We start from the raw sequence: 18,238 nt of genomic DNA, 5'->3' as shown, positions 1-18,238 counted from the left end.
TGGAGTAAAGAGAGATTTTAATAATTAATGTATAAAAAATATATAATTTAATTGAAAAAAATATTGTGATTTTTAATGTAAATACACGGATAAATATGTATCGGAAAGCAGTTTAGAATACCTACTCACAAAGATTTGTTATTTCCATGAATCATATTAGTATATATATTAAAAGACAACATCCTTATGCATTATCTATTGTACCACTAGCTTATATTGTTGTACATAACATCTGATCTCCGTATCCTTACGGGTGTGTTTTTTATTTTAACAGCTCATGAAGTCATGTAACCACGTATCCATCTATTCAATTATCCTTAACAGAGGAGATGATAGAGAGAGAGAGACGAAACGGCTCACCTCATCGGAGACGAAACGGCAGCAAAAGACGTTGTGATCACATCAGCCTTAGTAACCGAATGCGATGGTTAGTGTATAGCCCTTCCAACATCTATTCGTCTTTCTTACTAACTGCACATTATACAAAATTTTACATATTAGCATTAAAGCAACAAAAGGTTGAGCTATATAGTTGCTAAAAATCACATACATTGTCCCTGTAATGTACCAAATTTTCCAGTTTCCCCCCCAAAATTGAGCACTGTAGCATAGAGTTCTCACTGGTGCCATGGGTCAAGTTGCAAGAAGGTAACTTAGTTGATCATACTATCCTTGGTCACACTATTATATTGATATCTTAATTCTTACTTTTGACAAAGCAATGTGCTGATCGTAACCGTGGACGGGTTGTATCAGTTGCACATACTCATATTCATTTTAGCGGTTGTACACGTTGTATGCACCACTATTACAATGGCTCTCAGGAGATTAAAGGTACATTACATTTACTAGCATTTTGTCACTTTGTTATCCATTTTATAAACAAATAATGACTTATTTGTGATTATAAAAGTAGGTTTAATGTTATGTGTATCCCTTTAATTTGTATAGCCGAGGCTGGAAGCAATAGGAGGAGACATTATCATACGACTACGAATTTTCTAATGGTAATATTGTTAATATTGTTTTTATCGACTTTTTAATAAAATAATTAAATAAAGGACATCCCATTGTTAATTATTAAATTTATGGAAATTGCAGATCCTTCACAATTTCGGCTTACACATGAGACATCTATCGTGAGAACACATACAAGTTTTTGGACTCGAATCCTGATCTTCTTTTACATTGTAAGTTGTCATGTACTTTGCTAAACTCTTGATGCCCATTGACACATATCGGGCTATAATAAGCATATTTTATGCTATTTCTTTCTCCTCATGGTAGTAGTTTTTTTATATCTAGCGATGGTTCTTCCGTCAATTTTTTAGGTCCGTTAGTAAAATCCGATTATATGACTTTGCTAAATTGATTCATAAACGTGAGACTTTTGTTTTATTTTTCTTTCCCTCTTTATATTAATACAAAAATAAGATAGTAAAAGATTGGTTTTGGCAGTGCAGGTCTAAGGTTTTTTACTACAAAGGTGCAACATGATCTAGGACGTTCTTGGCTACAAATTAGCAGCAAGCTTTAACATACTGTAAATGCAAGTACGAGAACACAATATTCTTCTGTATATTTTATTACACAAAAACTTGCAATTTCAATCATATTAAACATGTTTCCGTCATTTCTTCAATGTTTATTTGTACTATGAAGTCCTTGGTATGTTTGGGATGCTTACAAAGTTTTAAGACCATGTTCACAACGGATGGAATGTGAAGTGAATTTGAAAAGAGCTATGCGCCCATCTCCAATTCATTTAAAATTCTTAATTCAACATTTAATAAAATTTGATTGACGCAAAACACCTAATCAACCTAATCAGTTTTATCAACACAAACCAGTGCAACGCGCGGGTTCTAAAATCTCGTTCAAATATATTTCATAATAACTATTAATCTTCTAGGTGTTTAATATCAGAAGACAGGAGGAATATGCTTTATGAAAAAAAAAGCTATTATTGTTTTAGTAATACATCATGATTATATTAAGTGTTGTGATTCGTTGTAAAAATGTAGTCTTTTGTTTTCTTTTTAAACAGCCATTTAGATCACTGATCATTGCCTAGTGACCACCCGATCATCTTTATTCCATCTTCATAAAGAGATCGACCTATTACGGGTGAGGAAACCGCATTGCATAACCTCTGAGAAAACCCCCTTTAAATAATGTCTCTGAATATATTACCTCAACCACTTAAACTTGTAAAATGTTAATTATAATAATACAGTATAAAAATTAGTCTTTGTCTGTTATATAATATTTTTAATCATCAAATATATCAACTAATAAATATTTCTACTAATGTAACAAAATAACAAATGTTTTTACCCTTAGACGGTCATTATAAATGTTATATTGCACACATATAGTAGCTTATGCCCTATTATAATAGTTGTACAAGCTCATATACGCTAGTTTATGTTATATTGATGGGATGCAAAAATACATCGGTAGGGGAGCGTTACGTTTTAGAATGAAGCACCCGCGCGAGTGGCAGTGGACAAAGCTGAAGCGAGAATGTCGGCTTGAGTAACACATACATTGGCGAGAATCCAATGCCCTGAAAACCTAAGGGTTCCTCCGCAAGGTTCGTCCACAGAGGGTGAGCTAGGGCCTAAGATCAGGCCGAAAGACGTAGTCGATGGACAACATGTGAATATTCCTATACTACCCCTTGTTGGTCAGGGGACGGAGGAGTCTAGGTTAGCCGAAACATGGTTATCGTTTCAAGGACGTAAGGTGACCCTGCTTTTTCAGGGTAAGAAGGGGTTAGGAAAATACCTCGAGCCAATATTCGAGTACCAGGCGCTATAACGCTGAATTAGCCCATGCCATATACTCCTAGGAAAAGTTCGAACGACCTTCAACAAAAGGGTACATGTACCCGACACCGACACAGGTGGGTAGGTAGAGAATACCTAGGGGCGCACAGACTGTGTTTAGTACGGTTTCATTAAATTAACTAATACGTTTTTACATAACCATTGTCTATGATAAATAATCGAAATAGTAGTACTACTGGTACTAAATCACTTCATGATTTTTGTTGTGTTGCATAGTTTGTTTGTTAAAAGAAGAAGAATGAATAGTAGTTTGTTGACAAGCAGAAGAATCGAATCTCCTGATATTGTTGAACGGAATGCAACTTTGAAAGTACTCGTCTCTAATTTCATTTCTAAGTTCATTTTCAGTCCATGTAGTTTGATCGATAAATTCCCACTTTAGTTCTAAAGCTAGATGATCAACTACGCAAACTCAAGACACCATAACGTACATTATTTGATAAGATCGGGCAACATAAGATGCTAATAAATCATGAGATGCACACGATCCATACTTGGTTTTTTGTTAAAACGTGTAGAATTTCAGCCTTTTTAAAAACGGCTACACAAACAAATCCACAAACTAGTGATGATTTTGTGGATAGTGCAAAAGAGAATATGTTCACTTCAAAACACATGAATATGCCAATTTCAAAATTACATTCTAATACGGTATGTGTTTCGTAAATGAGTTATTTTCCTTAGCTAAATAACAAGCCAGAAAGAACATATTCTCCCAATATCATTTCATTTGATTTTACCACGTGGTTCTTTTTATTTCCTAAATCATTCATGTATTAGTTTCCTTCTTATTCTTCTTCTTTATTTTTTTGATGATATCAACATGCATCAATTCTAGATTCTAACAACTAACTATGAGCTTTGTTTTCAAATAAGGTAAATTGAATTTTATTAATCGTGTATTTTGAGATAGCCCGAATAATTTCATCTCAGAAAATTGTTGTCATTGGTTCCACCTTTCACACTAATTTCAAGCTGATGCTCTAATGCTCTTGATCGAAAAGAGAATACAAATCGATTGATGTAAAACGGCTTGTTTTTTGTTATTTGGAAAGTTCAAACACCCACATTGAAAAACAATTTCTTCCTTTGGAGCACTAGTAATTCGAGGTAGAATTTGCACCAATTGATTCGTGCCATCCTTTCTATCAAAAGCCCTAAAGTATTAGATTGAAATCCATAAAAACTTAACGGAGTTAAGTTTATAATATTGGGAGTCAATTAAAAACAAGTAGTGTGAAAAGTGAGAGCACTGCTACATTTAATGAGATGAATTTTTTATCAGCCAACATAAAAGATTTAAAATTAATAAAGTTTAATTTTCCTTTAAATAACAACAAACCTTTAACCGTTTACATAAATAATAATCATTTTGACCTTGATTATGGATGATTCTATTCTGTTTGACCAAACTTACTGTTACTTAAAATAAATGAAGAAAATATTAAAAACAAAATTCGCCCAAAAAGCAAACGACAAAAATGATTTGTTACGTGTATAAATAAATTTTAAATTGAAAAAGTATAGTTATTTCGTCGGATTGTGGGTGTTGAAAGCCATTATGGGCAATATATTTATTTATTTAGACGAAAAAGGGATAGAGAAAAGCAAATCTAAATAATTCATTTCAATAATTGAACACGTATTTTGGGATTTCAACTTTTAAGTTTTAACAACCATTTTATTTTGTCTCGTAATTTTTTTTACAAGTACCAAGTACAACACCGAGATATGAATGATTTTCTTATATTTTTTGGTTATATTCATTTTGATGTAAACATGTTACAAGTGGAGGTGCACAAATTGATTTATAACCCTAAACAGCTTCAGGTTGAAACCGGTTCGGTTCCAAGTTAAGTTCTCGAGTTGTATCGATTAACCAGTTTTCTTGTGCACATCAAATTAAGAGTACAAGGGTGAAATCCCTACGTTGTTTTATTTAAGTTAACATCAAAACCGCAAACTTTACACTAGCTCCATCTATGCTTAGTTTCATTTGTTTTTGTTGAGGTTCTCCTTAATGACTTTATGTTTGAATTGTGTTAACTATTGATTGTAATGTCTAATCAGGTAGAAATTCGTCTTTAACGGTTTTGGGAGCCACCGATGTGTTCATGTTTATATAATCAATGACAATGAACAAATGAACAAAACTCACGTCTATCATCAATAATTTAATTTTGTTTTAACCAATAATGCTGTAATTGGTTTCCAATGAAGGAATATGTGGTCTGCATGAAATTTGTTTAGAGAGAATGGATGGAGAATAGGTGACATATATGTGAGTTTTTATTGGAGTCAAATTAGTGTTGGATCTTGAATTTAAGACCTAAACTTGTCAAATTAAAGATCACGGTATGCTTGATATGACATGGTCTAAATATGATACAAGATGTTGATACGAAGATAATACAAAGGATGTTGACAAGGGTCTAAAGATGATACAACATATTGATAACATTAGTCTAAAATTTAAGTCTACTGTAATTGATATACTTAAGTTAATGTCAACATGTCAACTAGTCAATGTCAATTCATGTGTTCGGTTAAAGAAAACGCTTTGGAGTTTGGACAAATGTTTCTTGTTTGAAGTTCGAGTATTCTCGCATAAAGTTCAAGTTGTCAAAGAAATTGTTATCTCGAGTCATAGAGTATTGGTGAATGTTTATAGTGTTTGTTATCTTTAGGTGCTTATTTGTAATCTTATCATATCTTACTATACTATTAAATAAAAATAATGATGCTTAATTGTTCTAACAACATTCTATCCTAGTATAAATCTTCTAATCTCTCTTCTCCTTAATCCGTGCTATCCATGGGTCATGGGTGAAAATAGTTTGACCCATGAGTTACCACATTTTCAATATATTTAGATATCATGCACACATTAATGACCATTTACAACAATTTAATATCTAAAATATATCAATCAATCAATCAATCATACCCAGTGAAGTCCCACCGACAGCAAAACTATAAGTAGGGTCTGGGGAGGGTGGGATGTAGGCACACCGTACCTCTATCCAAAGGGATAAAGAGGTGGCTTCCAGAGAGACCCTCGGCTCTAAATACATATGTATGAAGCAAAACAAAGGAAATCAAAGTTCAACAGTTATATAAAAACTAATAATAATAATAATATATGTAAGGAAAATACCATTATGGTATGTGACCTAAATAAGTTAAGTATACGCCCTAAGGTATTCATTTCTTTCTAAAAATCCTTAACTTTAATTCTACTTCTCCAAAAATTCTTATCCTCAACCATGTCCTCGAAGAGGTTTAGGTCTATCAAATCATGCCTAATCCTCTCATCCCAAGTCAATTTAGGTCGTCCTCTACCCCTCGTCCCCTCTATAGTAATGTTTTCTACGGATCTAACATGATTCGTCGCCTGTCTTCTCTTCACATGTCCAAACCATCTCAATCTCCATTCTCTTATCTTGTCTGCTATGTTTGCTACCCCTAATCTCTCTCGAAACACAACGTTTCTTATTCGGTCTAGCCTTATTTAATATCTAAAATATATTTAATCTATACCTTAGTTTTTATTAATATATCTAAAATATATGTTTAATATCTAAACACAATACTTTAGATATATTTAATATCTAAAATATAATTATGTTTAATCTATACCTTAGTTTTTATTAAAGATGACAACATTTTTAAAGAATAAGGACTCATGAATTCAGTTTGAATTATACAAAGTGTTTCACTTCATATATGTATAAAACTTTAATTATGTTATTTAATTTAAATTTTCAATTATGTGATTATTTAATTTTGAATCTTTAATTTTATATTCGAAAGATAAATCAATTAAAAAAAACTTTTAAACATTAAAACATGATTAATTATAACTAAAAAATTTAGAGACCTACAATTCGTGTTTTTTGCTGAAAAGTTATAATTCGAGTTAGAAACCATCAATTCGTTTTTTTTACTTAACAAACACCTATCACATAATAAATTTCAACAAAAGAAATAGGATCACATACAAAAACAACTTTTCATTGTAGTTGCTTTCATATGATATGTATCAATCATTCTATGTACTTCTAATTTTTTGGTTTTATTATTGTTGTGAATTCGTTTGGATATGTTTTTACTGCTTCTTCTAACTCATAGTGGTATTGAATTTATAACATTATTTATTTCGTGTTTATGTTTTCCATATGAATGTAAAATTGAGATTCTAGCATTTTTATTGTTTGTATTACATATATCATTTTTTACCTTTAATTTCGCGTCTATATTTAAAATAATGAACTTTATTAATGTTTTCACTTGACAAATCCTGTGTAATACACGGGTTTTAAAGCTAGTTAGTCTAATATAGGATTAGACTATAAATAGAAAGATATTTTTAGGGTTTTAGGTAACACAACACTAGAAAGATATGGGGTTTTAATTGTATTCATCTATTCAAATCAATTCAATGGTTTTATTGTTATAAAGGTGTGACAACAATATTTAGTTTATAGTTCTACAGGATTACTAGGGAAAGTAGTCACTAGCATGATTTTACATACAAAAGCAATAATTATGAAATAAAATATTAAATTAGTAGAAAACAAAAAGGAAAAAACCATGAAAAGCAATAAAAAGTATAAGCATAAAATAATAGTAAAGGATCATTGCCAATATCAACATCTTTTCCATGCTTAGTATTCCACTTATGTACTAATTATTCATATTCAATTCTCTACACATCTTTTCACACATATAAATATATATACCAACCCAATAAGTCTAAATGTATATGTATATATATACATGCACTTACATTCAAACAAGGCAAAGGGTAGTTCCTAACACATCTTCTTCTACTTGTTTTAAGAAGCTTCAACTAAAAGATGAGTTCTCCGACTAAGTCGCCGGAGAAGAAGTCGATAACTATAATATTCCGGTATGCGGATTTGTTCGACAAGTTGCTCATATTGTTGGGCACACTTGGAGCCATTGGTGATGGAATGTCTACAAATGTTTTACTACTTTTTGTTAGTAGACTTTTTAACCATTTGGGTTATGGTAGAAGTGTTCAAAAGAACCAAGACAACTTCATGGATGAAATCTCAAAGGTTAGCATGTATTTTATTCAAGAACATATTATTTGTCTTCTAAAATATGTAAAATGGTGGTGAAATCATCATCATCATCATCATCGTACTCAGTAAATCCCTCCAATAGCAAAGCTATGGCTGGCTCTGAGAAGGGTAAGATGTAGACAGCCTTCCCTCTACCCTGTAGGAATAGAGAGGCTGCTTCCAGTGAGACCTCGGCTTATTAGTAGTTTTGCATCAAGCCTTGGACATAAGGCACATAACACTAAACCATCGGGACATCGGCCGATTGGTGCATGTACCCTTGTCTTTCAGCTATCAACGCCACCACATGATGCCTGATTAACCTTCCGCCACTTTTTAACGTTATTTTCACGATATTAGTAAAATGACGTCAAAATTAGTGCAATTTTACTTTAGTCCACCCGAGGGTTCACACATATATAGATTATATGCGCGCACCGCAAGTAGGACATTTGGTGAATGCTACAAACTGATTATAATTTCTCATTTTATAATTCCTTATTAAAATTTAGTTTTCTTAGTAACGATGTATATATGGCGATTGCATATTCCGCCGCAAATGAGTTTTTTTTTCTATTTTTTTTGTTAGGGGTGGTAATTCCTGACAAGACCTAAAAAATTATAATATCTAACCCGTTTAATATTATTGTGCTAAGGTCATGTTCCAGTTGATCAGTTTAACCCGATTAATTAACCGAGTTATGTAGAGCTGACTTATTTAACCCTTTTCATTTGTTTTCTTTTGTGTTTGTACAGTGTAGCTTAGCTTTTGTTTACATTGGATTAGGAGTTATGGTGATGGCTTTTATGGGTAAACTTCTCTCTTTTGTTTTTGTTTTATTTTGTTATATATTTTATATGTGTATACGGTATATGCACAACTACGATTTCCCAAATTGTATAAAGAAAGTATCTTTATGTGTTTTGTTAATATTATTTAATAAAATCGTGGCCTATGTCATACAATATAAGCACACAAAACCAATAGTGAGATTTGGTTTTCATTCTCATGGAATTCTCGTTTACAGAGGGGTATTGCTGGAGTAAAATAAGCGAACGACAAGTTTTGAAGATCCGATACAAGTATTTGGAGGCTATTTTGAGACAAGAAGTCGGTTTTTTTGATTCACAAGAAGCAACAACTTCGGAAATCATCAATAGTATCTCCAAAGACACCTCCCTCCTACAAGAAGTTCTTAGTGAAAAGGTAAAAGAAAAATAAACACTCGGTTTCTTATAAACACGTTACTTTTTGTTGTATTTATCTCAAACGGGTCAAATAAAATTTTTACCCGAGACTGCTCTAGTCATCTCAAAGCGTCAAATGAGCCGAAAGGTCAAACGTGTTAAAAGTTATCCGAATTCTATTTTTAGCGCATTTGTTTAAATTCGTAATAAAGACTCAAATTAGTTATTTATAAACTTTTTAAAAAAAGTAAGTGTTTTCATGTCAACCCGTTCCAGCCCAGCCCGGCCCGGCCCGGCCCATTAATATAAGCATCATGCTAATGTTTTGTTTCACCATGTTATAGGTGCCAAAATTCTTGATGCATACATCAGTGTTCTTATCAGGACTCGCATTTTGCACATACTTCTCATGGAGAATGTCGATAGTAGCATTCCCGACGCTAATCTTTTTGATAATCCCGGGCCTAATCTATGGGAAATACCTCTTGTATTTATCAAAAAAGTCGTTCCAAGAATACAGCAAGGCGAATAGTATCGTGGAACAAGCTCTTGCTTCTATAAAAACCGTCTACTCATTCACGGCTGAGAAGACGATTGTCAACAAGTACTCAACGATCTTGGACCGCACAACTGAAATGGGCTTGAAGCAAGGCATTGCTAAAGGCCTTGCCGTTGGGAGTACCGGGCTTTCTTTTGCGATATGGGCTTTGATCGCTTGGTATGGGAGTCGGCTTGTAATGTATAAAGGCGAAAGCGGAGGGCGCGTTTACTCAGCCGGGCTTTCTTTCATTTTGGGTGGATTGTAAGCACCTTCACTAAAAATTTTTCTTAGTAACCATTTCGCTATACGGGCCGGTTCAGTTCGGTTATGGGCTAATATTGAACAATATAAGTATATAACCAACCCAATATTGCAGCTTTAAGATTTTTATAAACTATGTGTGGATTCAAGCTACTTTTAATTAATAAATCAAATTATATTTCATTAAAAATATTAAGAATTTTTTTAACTTTTAGAGTATTTAAAAAAATAATATGTTTTCATATATAATAAAAAAAATAAAACTAAAATATCATACTTCAAAAGAATATATAATGAATCTTCAGACAGATAACATATTATTATTATATATATATATATATATATATATATATATATATATATAAAAGAGAAGTTTTGTGCCACTAACCAAGTGACGGCATCAAACTTGTCCATACCATTTTGATTTTCTTTTTTAGTATCGATAGCATAGCGAACGTAACGAGAACTGACCTAACGTCAATTTTTGTCTACGTAACGGAAACAGACTGAATTCGTGTAAACTCACTGCATCAACGCCCGGGACTGGCAATGCTAGGGTTTTGATGTCATTTGGTTTTTTTGTTTCAGTTCCGGTACCATAACGAATGTAACGAAAACCGACCGGATGCCAATTTTCTTTTTTATTTTTTGTTTTAGTTCCGGTACTGTAACGAACGAGAAAGAAACCGACCAAATTCGCGTAAAGTCAGTGCCTTTTGTTTTGGTTCCAGTACCACCGTAACGAAAACCGACCAACTGCCATTTTTGTTTTAGTTCTGGTATCGTAAGAAACTGACTGAATTCACGTCGACTTATCATCTCAACGCTTGAGTTTTACCACCACCCAGATTTTACCGACCTTCTCGGTTCAACGCGCTGGGTAACTTCCTAGTTATTTATAAAAAAAATAATGATTGGTTTTACTGTCAAATCAGTTTGGATAATTCGGTTATTTCATATACGTTTAACCATAACCAAACGATAAAACTGAATCGCTTTCTCAATAGGTTAGGTTTTTTAAATTATAGTTCGTTTATTCGATTTTCTGCTCACCCTTATATTTTAGTCAACACAACCCGACCCGCATAATTCAACTGACCCGCCCATTTTGAAACATTTATCAACAGATCACTTGGTATGGCATTACCAGAACTGAACCACTTCACAGATGCATCAGTAGCAGCATCAAGAATATTCCACAGGATCGACCGAGTCCCAGAAATCGACGGTCAAGACACCAACGGGCTAATACCCGAAACAATCAACGGCCAGATAGAATTCGAAAACATCGAGTTCACATATCCATCAAGACCAAACTGCATTATTCTAAAAGACTTTAACTTGAAAATAGAAGCGGGAAACACCGTTGCACTCGTGGGTGCGAGTGGGAGCGGTAAGTCAACCGCCATTGTGTTAGTTCAAAGGTTTTATGATGCAGACCGCGGTGTTATTAGAGTGGACGGGTTGGATATTAAGAAACTGCAGTTGAAATGGTTGAGATCACAAATGGGATTGGTTAGCCAAGAACACGCGTTGTTTGGGACGTCGATAAAGGAGAATATTATGTTTGGGAAGATTGATGCAACGATGGAGGAAGTTATTGCGGCTGCAACGGCTGCTAATGCTCATAACTTCATCCGACAGCTTCCGGAGGGATACGAAACAAAGGTACACTTGTTCATAAAACTAGCAAACAGCTGCCAGTGAAGTATTCGAGATCAGCTTGCTAAAAGCTTGAATGCCCGAGTTCTAGCCTAAAAATAAGCATATTTATAAAAATGAGCATATTTAGTAAACGAGTCTGAAATGAAGATCCACTTATGAGCTCGAGCTGGCTTGCGAGTCTAAATGACTCTATTATTTAATATAAATATATAATTATTTAACTATTATTATATATAATTTATGGTAAGAATAACTAAATTATATATATATATATATATATATATATATATATAGGGTAAGGATTTTTGTAAATTGAGAACTTTGAGAACTATTTTGAGCCATAGAAAAAACCTCTAAAAAATATTTAAAAACATTATAAAACAAAGAAAAAACAAAAATTTTAAAAAAGTAAAAAAAACAAAATTTTTATTTTTCATTCCGGTTCCATAAAAAAAACTTTGTGTATTATACACATGTGTATAATTTTATTTAATCTCTAGTTACGTTTTGTACACATGTGTGTAAAAAAACATGTATGTACATTTATGTACATATTGTACATATGTGTATAATTTAGCTAAACCGAGACGTTTTTTATGAAACCGGGATGATAAATAAGAATTTTGATTTTTTTACTTTTTTCATTTTTGTGTTTTTTTTATGTTTTATGATTTTTTTTTTAATTTTTGGGTTTTTTGTGGTCTAAAATGGTTCTCAAAGTTCTCAATTTCTAAATAGTTCTCACGTGATCCTGATCCTATATATATATATATTAGTTATACATAAACATTATAAATATAAACATACATAAATTATTTAATAAATAATAACAAGTAGAGCTTGAACTTGGAAAACTACTCACGGGTCAACCTCGAGTTTATTAACCAATTGACTCTATTATTTAATATAAATATATAATTATTAAATAATATATAAATTATATTAATAATAACTAAAAAGTATATATTAGGGGTTATATATAAGCATTATAAATATAAACATACAAAAATTATATAATAAATAACAAACGAGCAGAGGTTGAACTTGAAAAACTACTCATATTGACCCGTTGCCATAACTCATCTTACCGCCACTATTAATGAGTTTTTTTTAATTTTGAAGGTTGGCGAACGAGGAGCGCTTTTATCAGGCGGACAAAAACAACGAATCGCTATCGCTCGCGCGATCATCAAAAACCCCGTGATTCTTCTACTAGACGAAGCAACAAGCGCACTCGACTCAGAATCCGAAAAGCTAGTTCAAACCGCGCTTGACCAAGCATCAATGGGAAGAACAACAATGGTTGTTGCACATAAACTCGCCACAGTACGAAATGCAGATGTCATTGCAGTCATGAGCGACGGTAGTGTCATCGAACAAGGCTCGCATAACGACTTGATAGTTAGTAACACGGGTCATTATGCTCGGTTAGTTAAACTTCAACGACAGTTTAGTTCGTTTAAGGAGCCCGAAAATAATACTCCGTTGGCGGTAAGAAGCAGTGCTTCAAGGTTAAGCACTTCTAAATCTAGCCCGGCTTTGTTCGAGTCACCAATGATAGGTAACGAGTTGGCCAACTCGTTATCTTCACCGAACCACCCCCCACCGTCGTTTTCTCGGCTGCTTTTGCTAAACTTGCCAGAATGGCGGCAAGGGGTGGTCGGGAGCCTGGCTGCAGCCACGTTTGGGGCTGTGCAGCCGGTATACGCATTGACTATCGGTGGCATGATATCGGCTTTCTTTTTATCAAACCACGAAGAAATGAACGTGCGAATTAGAAAATATTCGATAATATTTTGTTCGCTTGCGGTGATATCGATTTTGGTTAATCTTATACAACATTATAATTTTGCATACATGGGTGAACAACTGACAAAAAGAATAAGACTAAAAATGCTTGAAAAAATATTAACTTTCGAACCGGCTTGGTTTGACGACGAGCACAACGCAAGTGGCGCGTTGTGTTCTAGGCTAAGTAACGAGGCGTCGATGGTGAAGTCACTAGTGGCGGACCGGATGTCGTTACTAATCCAAACGGGGTCGGGTGTGTTGATAGCTATGGTTATGGGACTAGTGGTAGCTTGGAAGCTAGCACTAGTTATGATCGCGGTCCAACCGTTAACGATACTATGTTTCTACGCGAGAAAAGTATTGTTGTCGACAATGTCGGCTAACTTTATCAAGTACCAAAACCAGAGTACGCAGATAGCAGTCGAGGCGGTTTATAACCATAGAATCGTGACGTCGTTTGGGAGTTTAGGCATTGTGTTACAAATATTTGATAAGGCGCAAGATGGGCCAAGGCGAGAGGCGAGAAAAAAGGCGTGGTTAGCCGGGATAGGGATCGGGTTGGCGCAAGGGCTAACTTTTATTTGTTGGGCTTTGGATTTTTGGTATGGTGGGAAACTAGTTGATGCAAATGAGATATCTGCAGGGGATGTGTTCAAGACTTTTTTTATATTAATAAGTACTGGTAAAGTTATAGCTGATGCTGGAAGTATGACTTCGGATATAGCGAAAGGGTCTACGGCTGTTGCGTCGGTTTTCTCCGTTTTCGATCGGCAGTCGCTAATCTCGAGCAATGTTCATGTAAGTAACATGTAAAATATCAAATCTAACACGAAAATTTTGGGTTTTGGTTTGGTATAAATGAGCCCCCAAACCCGTTTAGCTAAACGGGTCGGGTTCGGGTTGACCCGTTTAACCAATTTATTTTTATTATATGTAATAAATTAAATTGGTTGGGTATATTATTCCAAATTGTAAAACTAAAAAGAAAATTAACATAATATTTAATAATTAAAATACAAATGTTCTATATAAATTTGCATTTTTGTTGTTGTAAAATGTAAATTTTAAGTATTAATATGTTAAAATGATAAAAAGAAAAAAACTTTCGAGTCAAATGGGTCGTGTTAGAGTCAACCCCGAATATGCAGGTCGAACCCACGAACCTGTTTAACTACACGGGTCGGGTTCGGGTCGACTGAACGGGTTGACCCATTTAACCAATTTATTTATTACTATATTATGTAATAAATTAAATTGGTGGGGTATATTATTCCAAAAAAACTAAAAATAAAATTAACATAATATTTAATAATTAAAATCGAAGTGTTCTGTATAAATTTGCATTTTTGTTGTTGTAAAATGTAAATTTTAAGTATTAATATGTGAAAACAATAATATAAATAAACTATTGAGTCAAATGGATCGTTTTCGAGTTAACCCATGAATACGCGGGTCGGGTTCAGGTTCACGTGTCTTTCACAACTATCAGATTCGGGTTCACAAGTATTTCGCGAATTTCGGGTTTGAACTATTTTCGGGTTCATATCGTGTCCGGGTTCGTGTCGAGTTAGACCTGCAACCTGAGAACACAACCCGTTTAATTAAACGTATAAAAAACTTTCTTCATATCCGTTCGTTTATTAAATAAACGAACATAAACGAACGTTCACATGAACAAACGAAACATGTGCTCATATTTGTTCATTTAATTTAATTAAACGAACAAACATTTCATCAAACACCTTGCGTGCAACATTTACAGGACGGAGCCGACTCCACCGGATCAAAGCTCCAAAAACTGATCGGCGGTATCGAAATCAAGAAAGTTGATTTCTCCTACCCGGGCCGACCCGAAACCCCAATCCTCCGCGAGTTTTGTTTAGAAGTAAAACCCGGAACCAGCATTGGACTTGTCGGTAAAAGCGGGTGCGGTAAGTCGACCGTGATCGCATTAATCCAACGATTCTACGATGCGGATAGAGGCACGGTTAAGGTTGATCGAGTGGACATTCGAATGCTGAACATAGAATGGTACCGAAAGCACATGGCACTTGTTAGCCAAGAGCCCGTGTTGTATTCGGGTACCATTCGGGATAATATTATGTTTGGAAAGATGGATGCTTCGGAACATGAGTTGATTGAGGCTGCGAAAGCGGCGAATGCGCATACGTTCATCTCGTAAGTATACTGTTAAATCGAACGTGAGCTGCTCGAGATCGGCTCATAAAAAGCTTGAACGTAAAAATAAGCCTTTTCATAAATTAGTTGGAGCTCGAGCTTCACTTATTCTGTTCGAGGCAGCTTGTGAGGCTATAATTTTATATAATATACATAATATTATTATAAAAATAAAAAGGTAAATAACACATATATTGTGATATATATAATTATAATTGAAAAAAATGTATAAAAATAGTTATAAATGTAAATGGATTAAATAAAAAATAACAAACGAGTTGGGCCGGAGCCGAGCTCAAGCGTTGAAAACTATTCACGAGCGGGCTCGAGCTTTAGAAATAAAGCACGAAACTAGTCGAGTTCGAGCTCTCTATAAGTAAAACTGTACGAGTCAAGCTACAGCCTAGTCAAGCTCTGGCTCGGGTCGTTTACACCCATAAATAAATGGTTTAAAGAAATTTAAATAATAAGTAAATTCAGAAGTTAAAGCATAGGGATTAAAAAAAACTTAAAAAATGTTTTTGGGTTAAAAGGGTCGTGTTCACGTCAACACAGGAATGCACGTTAAGTGTTTGATTTCATGTGTGTGACGTGACTTCATTCTCGGATTGGTGTAAAATACCCGAGTTTGTGTCAGGTCCGACCCGACAGTCCACGAACGACCCATTTATCAGTGTTATGACTTATGAATGATGGCCATTATTTTCGATCTTTTGTAGATCACTTAAAGATGGATACGATACCGAATGTGGTGAAAGAGGTGTTCAACTATCAGGAGGACAAAAACAAAGAATCTCAATTGCTAGAGCAATTATTCGAGACCCAACAATACTACTATTAGACGAGGCTACAAGTGCGCTAGATGTCCAATCAGAGCACGTTGTTCAAGAGGCATTGGACAAGATTATGGTCAGAAGGACAACGGTCGTGGTGGCACATAGACTAAACACAATCCGAAACCTTGATTCGATTGCATTTGTTTCGGAAGGAAAGGTTGTCGAACAAGGGACTTATAACCAACTCAAGAACAAGGAAGGCGCGTTCTTCCAACTAGCTAATATTCAGAAAGCATGAGTATTATCTTTATTATATATGTAAATGTTTAGTAACGAGTGTTGTGAGAATGAAAGATATGTGCTTATAATCAGGCGACAGTCAGGTATGTAGTGCGGTTTTATGTCCATAACTAAGATGCGATGTATGACTAGAGGCTAGGACCTTTAAGCTTAACCATCTTTAAGTTGAACTCTAGCATTTGTTTTGTGAATGTGTGCATCTTTTCTTTTTAATTGAGTTTTTGCTGATTTAGGTCCATAACAAAGTATTATTTTGAAGGACTAACTTGTATATATCCTAAAGTATGAGGATCTTAAGGAGTACAAGGGTGAAAGTGGAGTTGCACACCGCAACTAGTTAACCGGTTTCTAACTGGATCCCTAACTGGTCGGTATTTGAAAATAATCGCCGATTTATTACAAGTTTTTCATTTTGACCAAGAACCGGTTACAAAAACAGGTTAACCAAAACTGGTTTTAAGTTTTTTATTATTTTTAAAAACTGATTTTCTTCCCGGTTATTTATCGTTAACCAATTCGGTTATACCCGAAACCAGTTATATCGATTAAGATTTTTGCGCTTAAAAATGGGGTAGTACCCGACCTGATTCACCGATCTAACCGGTTAGTTGACCGTTAACCACTAACTGATTATTAAATTAACCAGTTTTCGAATAACCGATTAACCAGTTAGTTGACCGTTGACCACTAACTGATTATTAAATTAACCGGTTTTCGAATAACCAATTAACCGGTTAGTTGACCGTTTACCACTAACTGATTATTAAATTAACAGGTTTTCGAATAACCGATTAACCAGTTAGTTGACCACTAATTGATTATTAAATTAATTGGTTTTCGAATAACCGATTAACCGGTTTGTGCATGTCTAAAGCTAAATAAGATAATTGTTTTGGGACTTTGGATATGTCTAGATGGGTTAGGTATTTTTTATACAAAGACATGATTGAAGCCCTTGAGCCGGTTACAAAATCAACCAACATGGATACAAATTATTGGGCTGAAATTATACTTGTGAGCCTGTGAGGGTTATTTGGAATAAACATATGGTTAATTGGGCCAGAATATGGTTTTAAGCTTCTTTTTTGTTAAAAACTAAAGTAAACCATGCATGCTCGTTGCTTGACTTTCTTTATGCTAAATTAAATATTGAATGTTTTTAGTTTCTTTAACATCATTTCGGATAAAATGTTCAATTTACAGATTATTGATTTTTGTAGGCTGGATAGTTTTTAAAAGAGTGGATTTTAATTAGCCTTTTTTTTTTCTCAAGGAGTAACGCACAATCACGTGTTTTATTGGTTCAGTAATTAAAGTTTAATATCATTTTGCAATTGTTTTAGTGTGGCTGCTTGCTTGCTTGCTTTTGTATCTTGCACTTACACCCTACTCGCGGAGCTCGCATATAATGTATATATGTGTGAACCTCCGGGTGGGCAAAAGTGAAATTGCACTAATTTTGACGTTATTTTACTATTCTCATGAAAATAACGTTAAAAGTGGCGGAAGGGTAATCATGCATCATGTGGTGTCGTTGATAGCCGAAAGACAAGGATACATGCACCAAGCAGCCGGTGTCCCGATGATTGAGTGCTA

General features: G+C 34.2%; 1 protein-coding gene and 1 long non-coding RNA gene across 2 annotated transcripts; both read left to right on the top strand.

Moving 5' to 3' along the window:
- Positions 1–794: 794 nt before the first annotated feature.
- LOC143561175 (uncharacterized) lies at positions 795–1,786 on the top strand. The gene is made up of 3 exons (XR_013140254.1): positions 795–1,190; positions 1,306–1,381; positions 1,464–1,786. It is a non-coding gene; the product is annotated as an uncharacterized LOC143561175 (long non-coding RNA).
- Positions 1,787–7,672: 5,886 nt separating this feature from the next.
- On the top strand, positions 7,673–16,807 carry LOC143561183 (putative ABC transporter B family member 8). Its single transcript, XM_077049308.1, has 8 exons — positions 7,673–7,936; positions 8,699–8,753; positions 8,971–9,149; positions 9,475–9,932; positions 11,060–11,600; positions 12,720–14,186; positions 15,151–15,566; positions 16,286–16,807. The coding sequence occupies exons 1-8, from the start codon at positions 7,712–7,714 to the stop codon at positions 16,638–16,640; spliced, it is 3,696 nt and encodes a 1,231-aa protein (XP_076905423.1). The 5' UTR covers positions 7,673–7,711; the 3' UTR covers positions 16,641–16,807.
- Positions 16,808–18,238: the final 1,431 nt, after the last annotated feature.

The sequence above is a fragment of the Bidens hawaiensis genome, unplaced genomic scaffold (genome assembly GCF_021521415.1).
Source record: "Bidens hawaiensis isolate Kalapana, Puna unplaced genomic scaffold, B.hawaiensis_p1.1 tig00020589_1, whole genome shotgun sequence".
NCBI classification, from domain to species: domain Eukaryota; kingdom Viridiplantae; phylum Streptophyta; class Magnoliopsida; order Asterales; family Asteraceae; genus Bidens; species Bidens hawaiensis.
Note: the sequence above shows the minus strand (reverse complement) of the source record. Positions and strands in the feature narration are given on the sequence as shown.

Coding starts and splice junctions, on each gene's coding strand:
- LOC143561183 (XM_077049308.1), top strand. CDS start 7,712: ATGAGTTCTCCGACTAAGTCGCCGGAGAAGAAGTCGATAACTATAATA. Junction 9,150..9,474: donor AAGAAGTTCTTAGTGAAAAG/GTAAAAGAAAAA, acceptor ACCATGTTATAG/GTGCCAAAATTCTTGATGCA. Junction 14,187..15,150: donor TAATCTCGAGCAATGTTCAT/GTAAGTAACATG, acceptor CAACATTTACAG/GACGGAGCCGACTCCACCGG.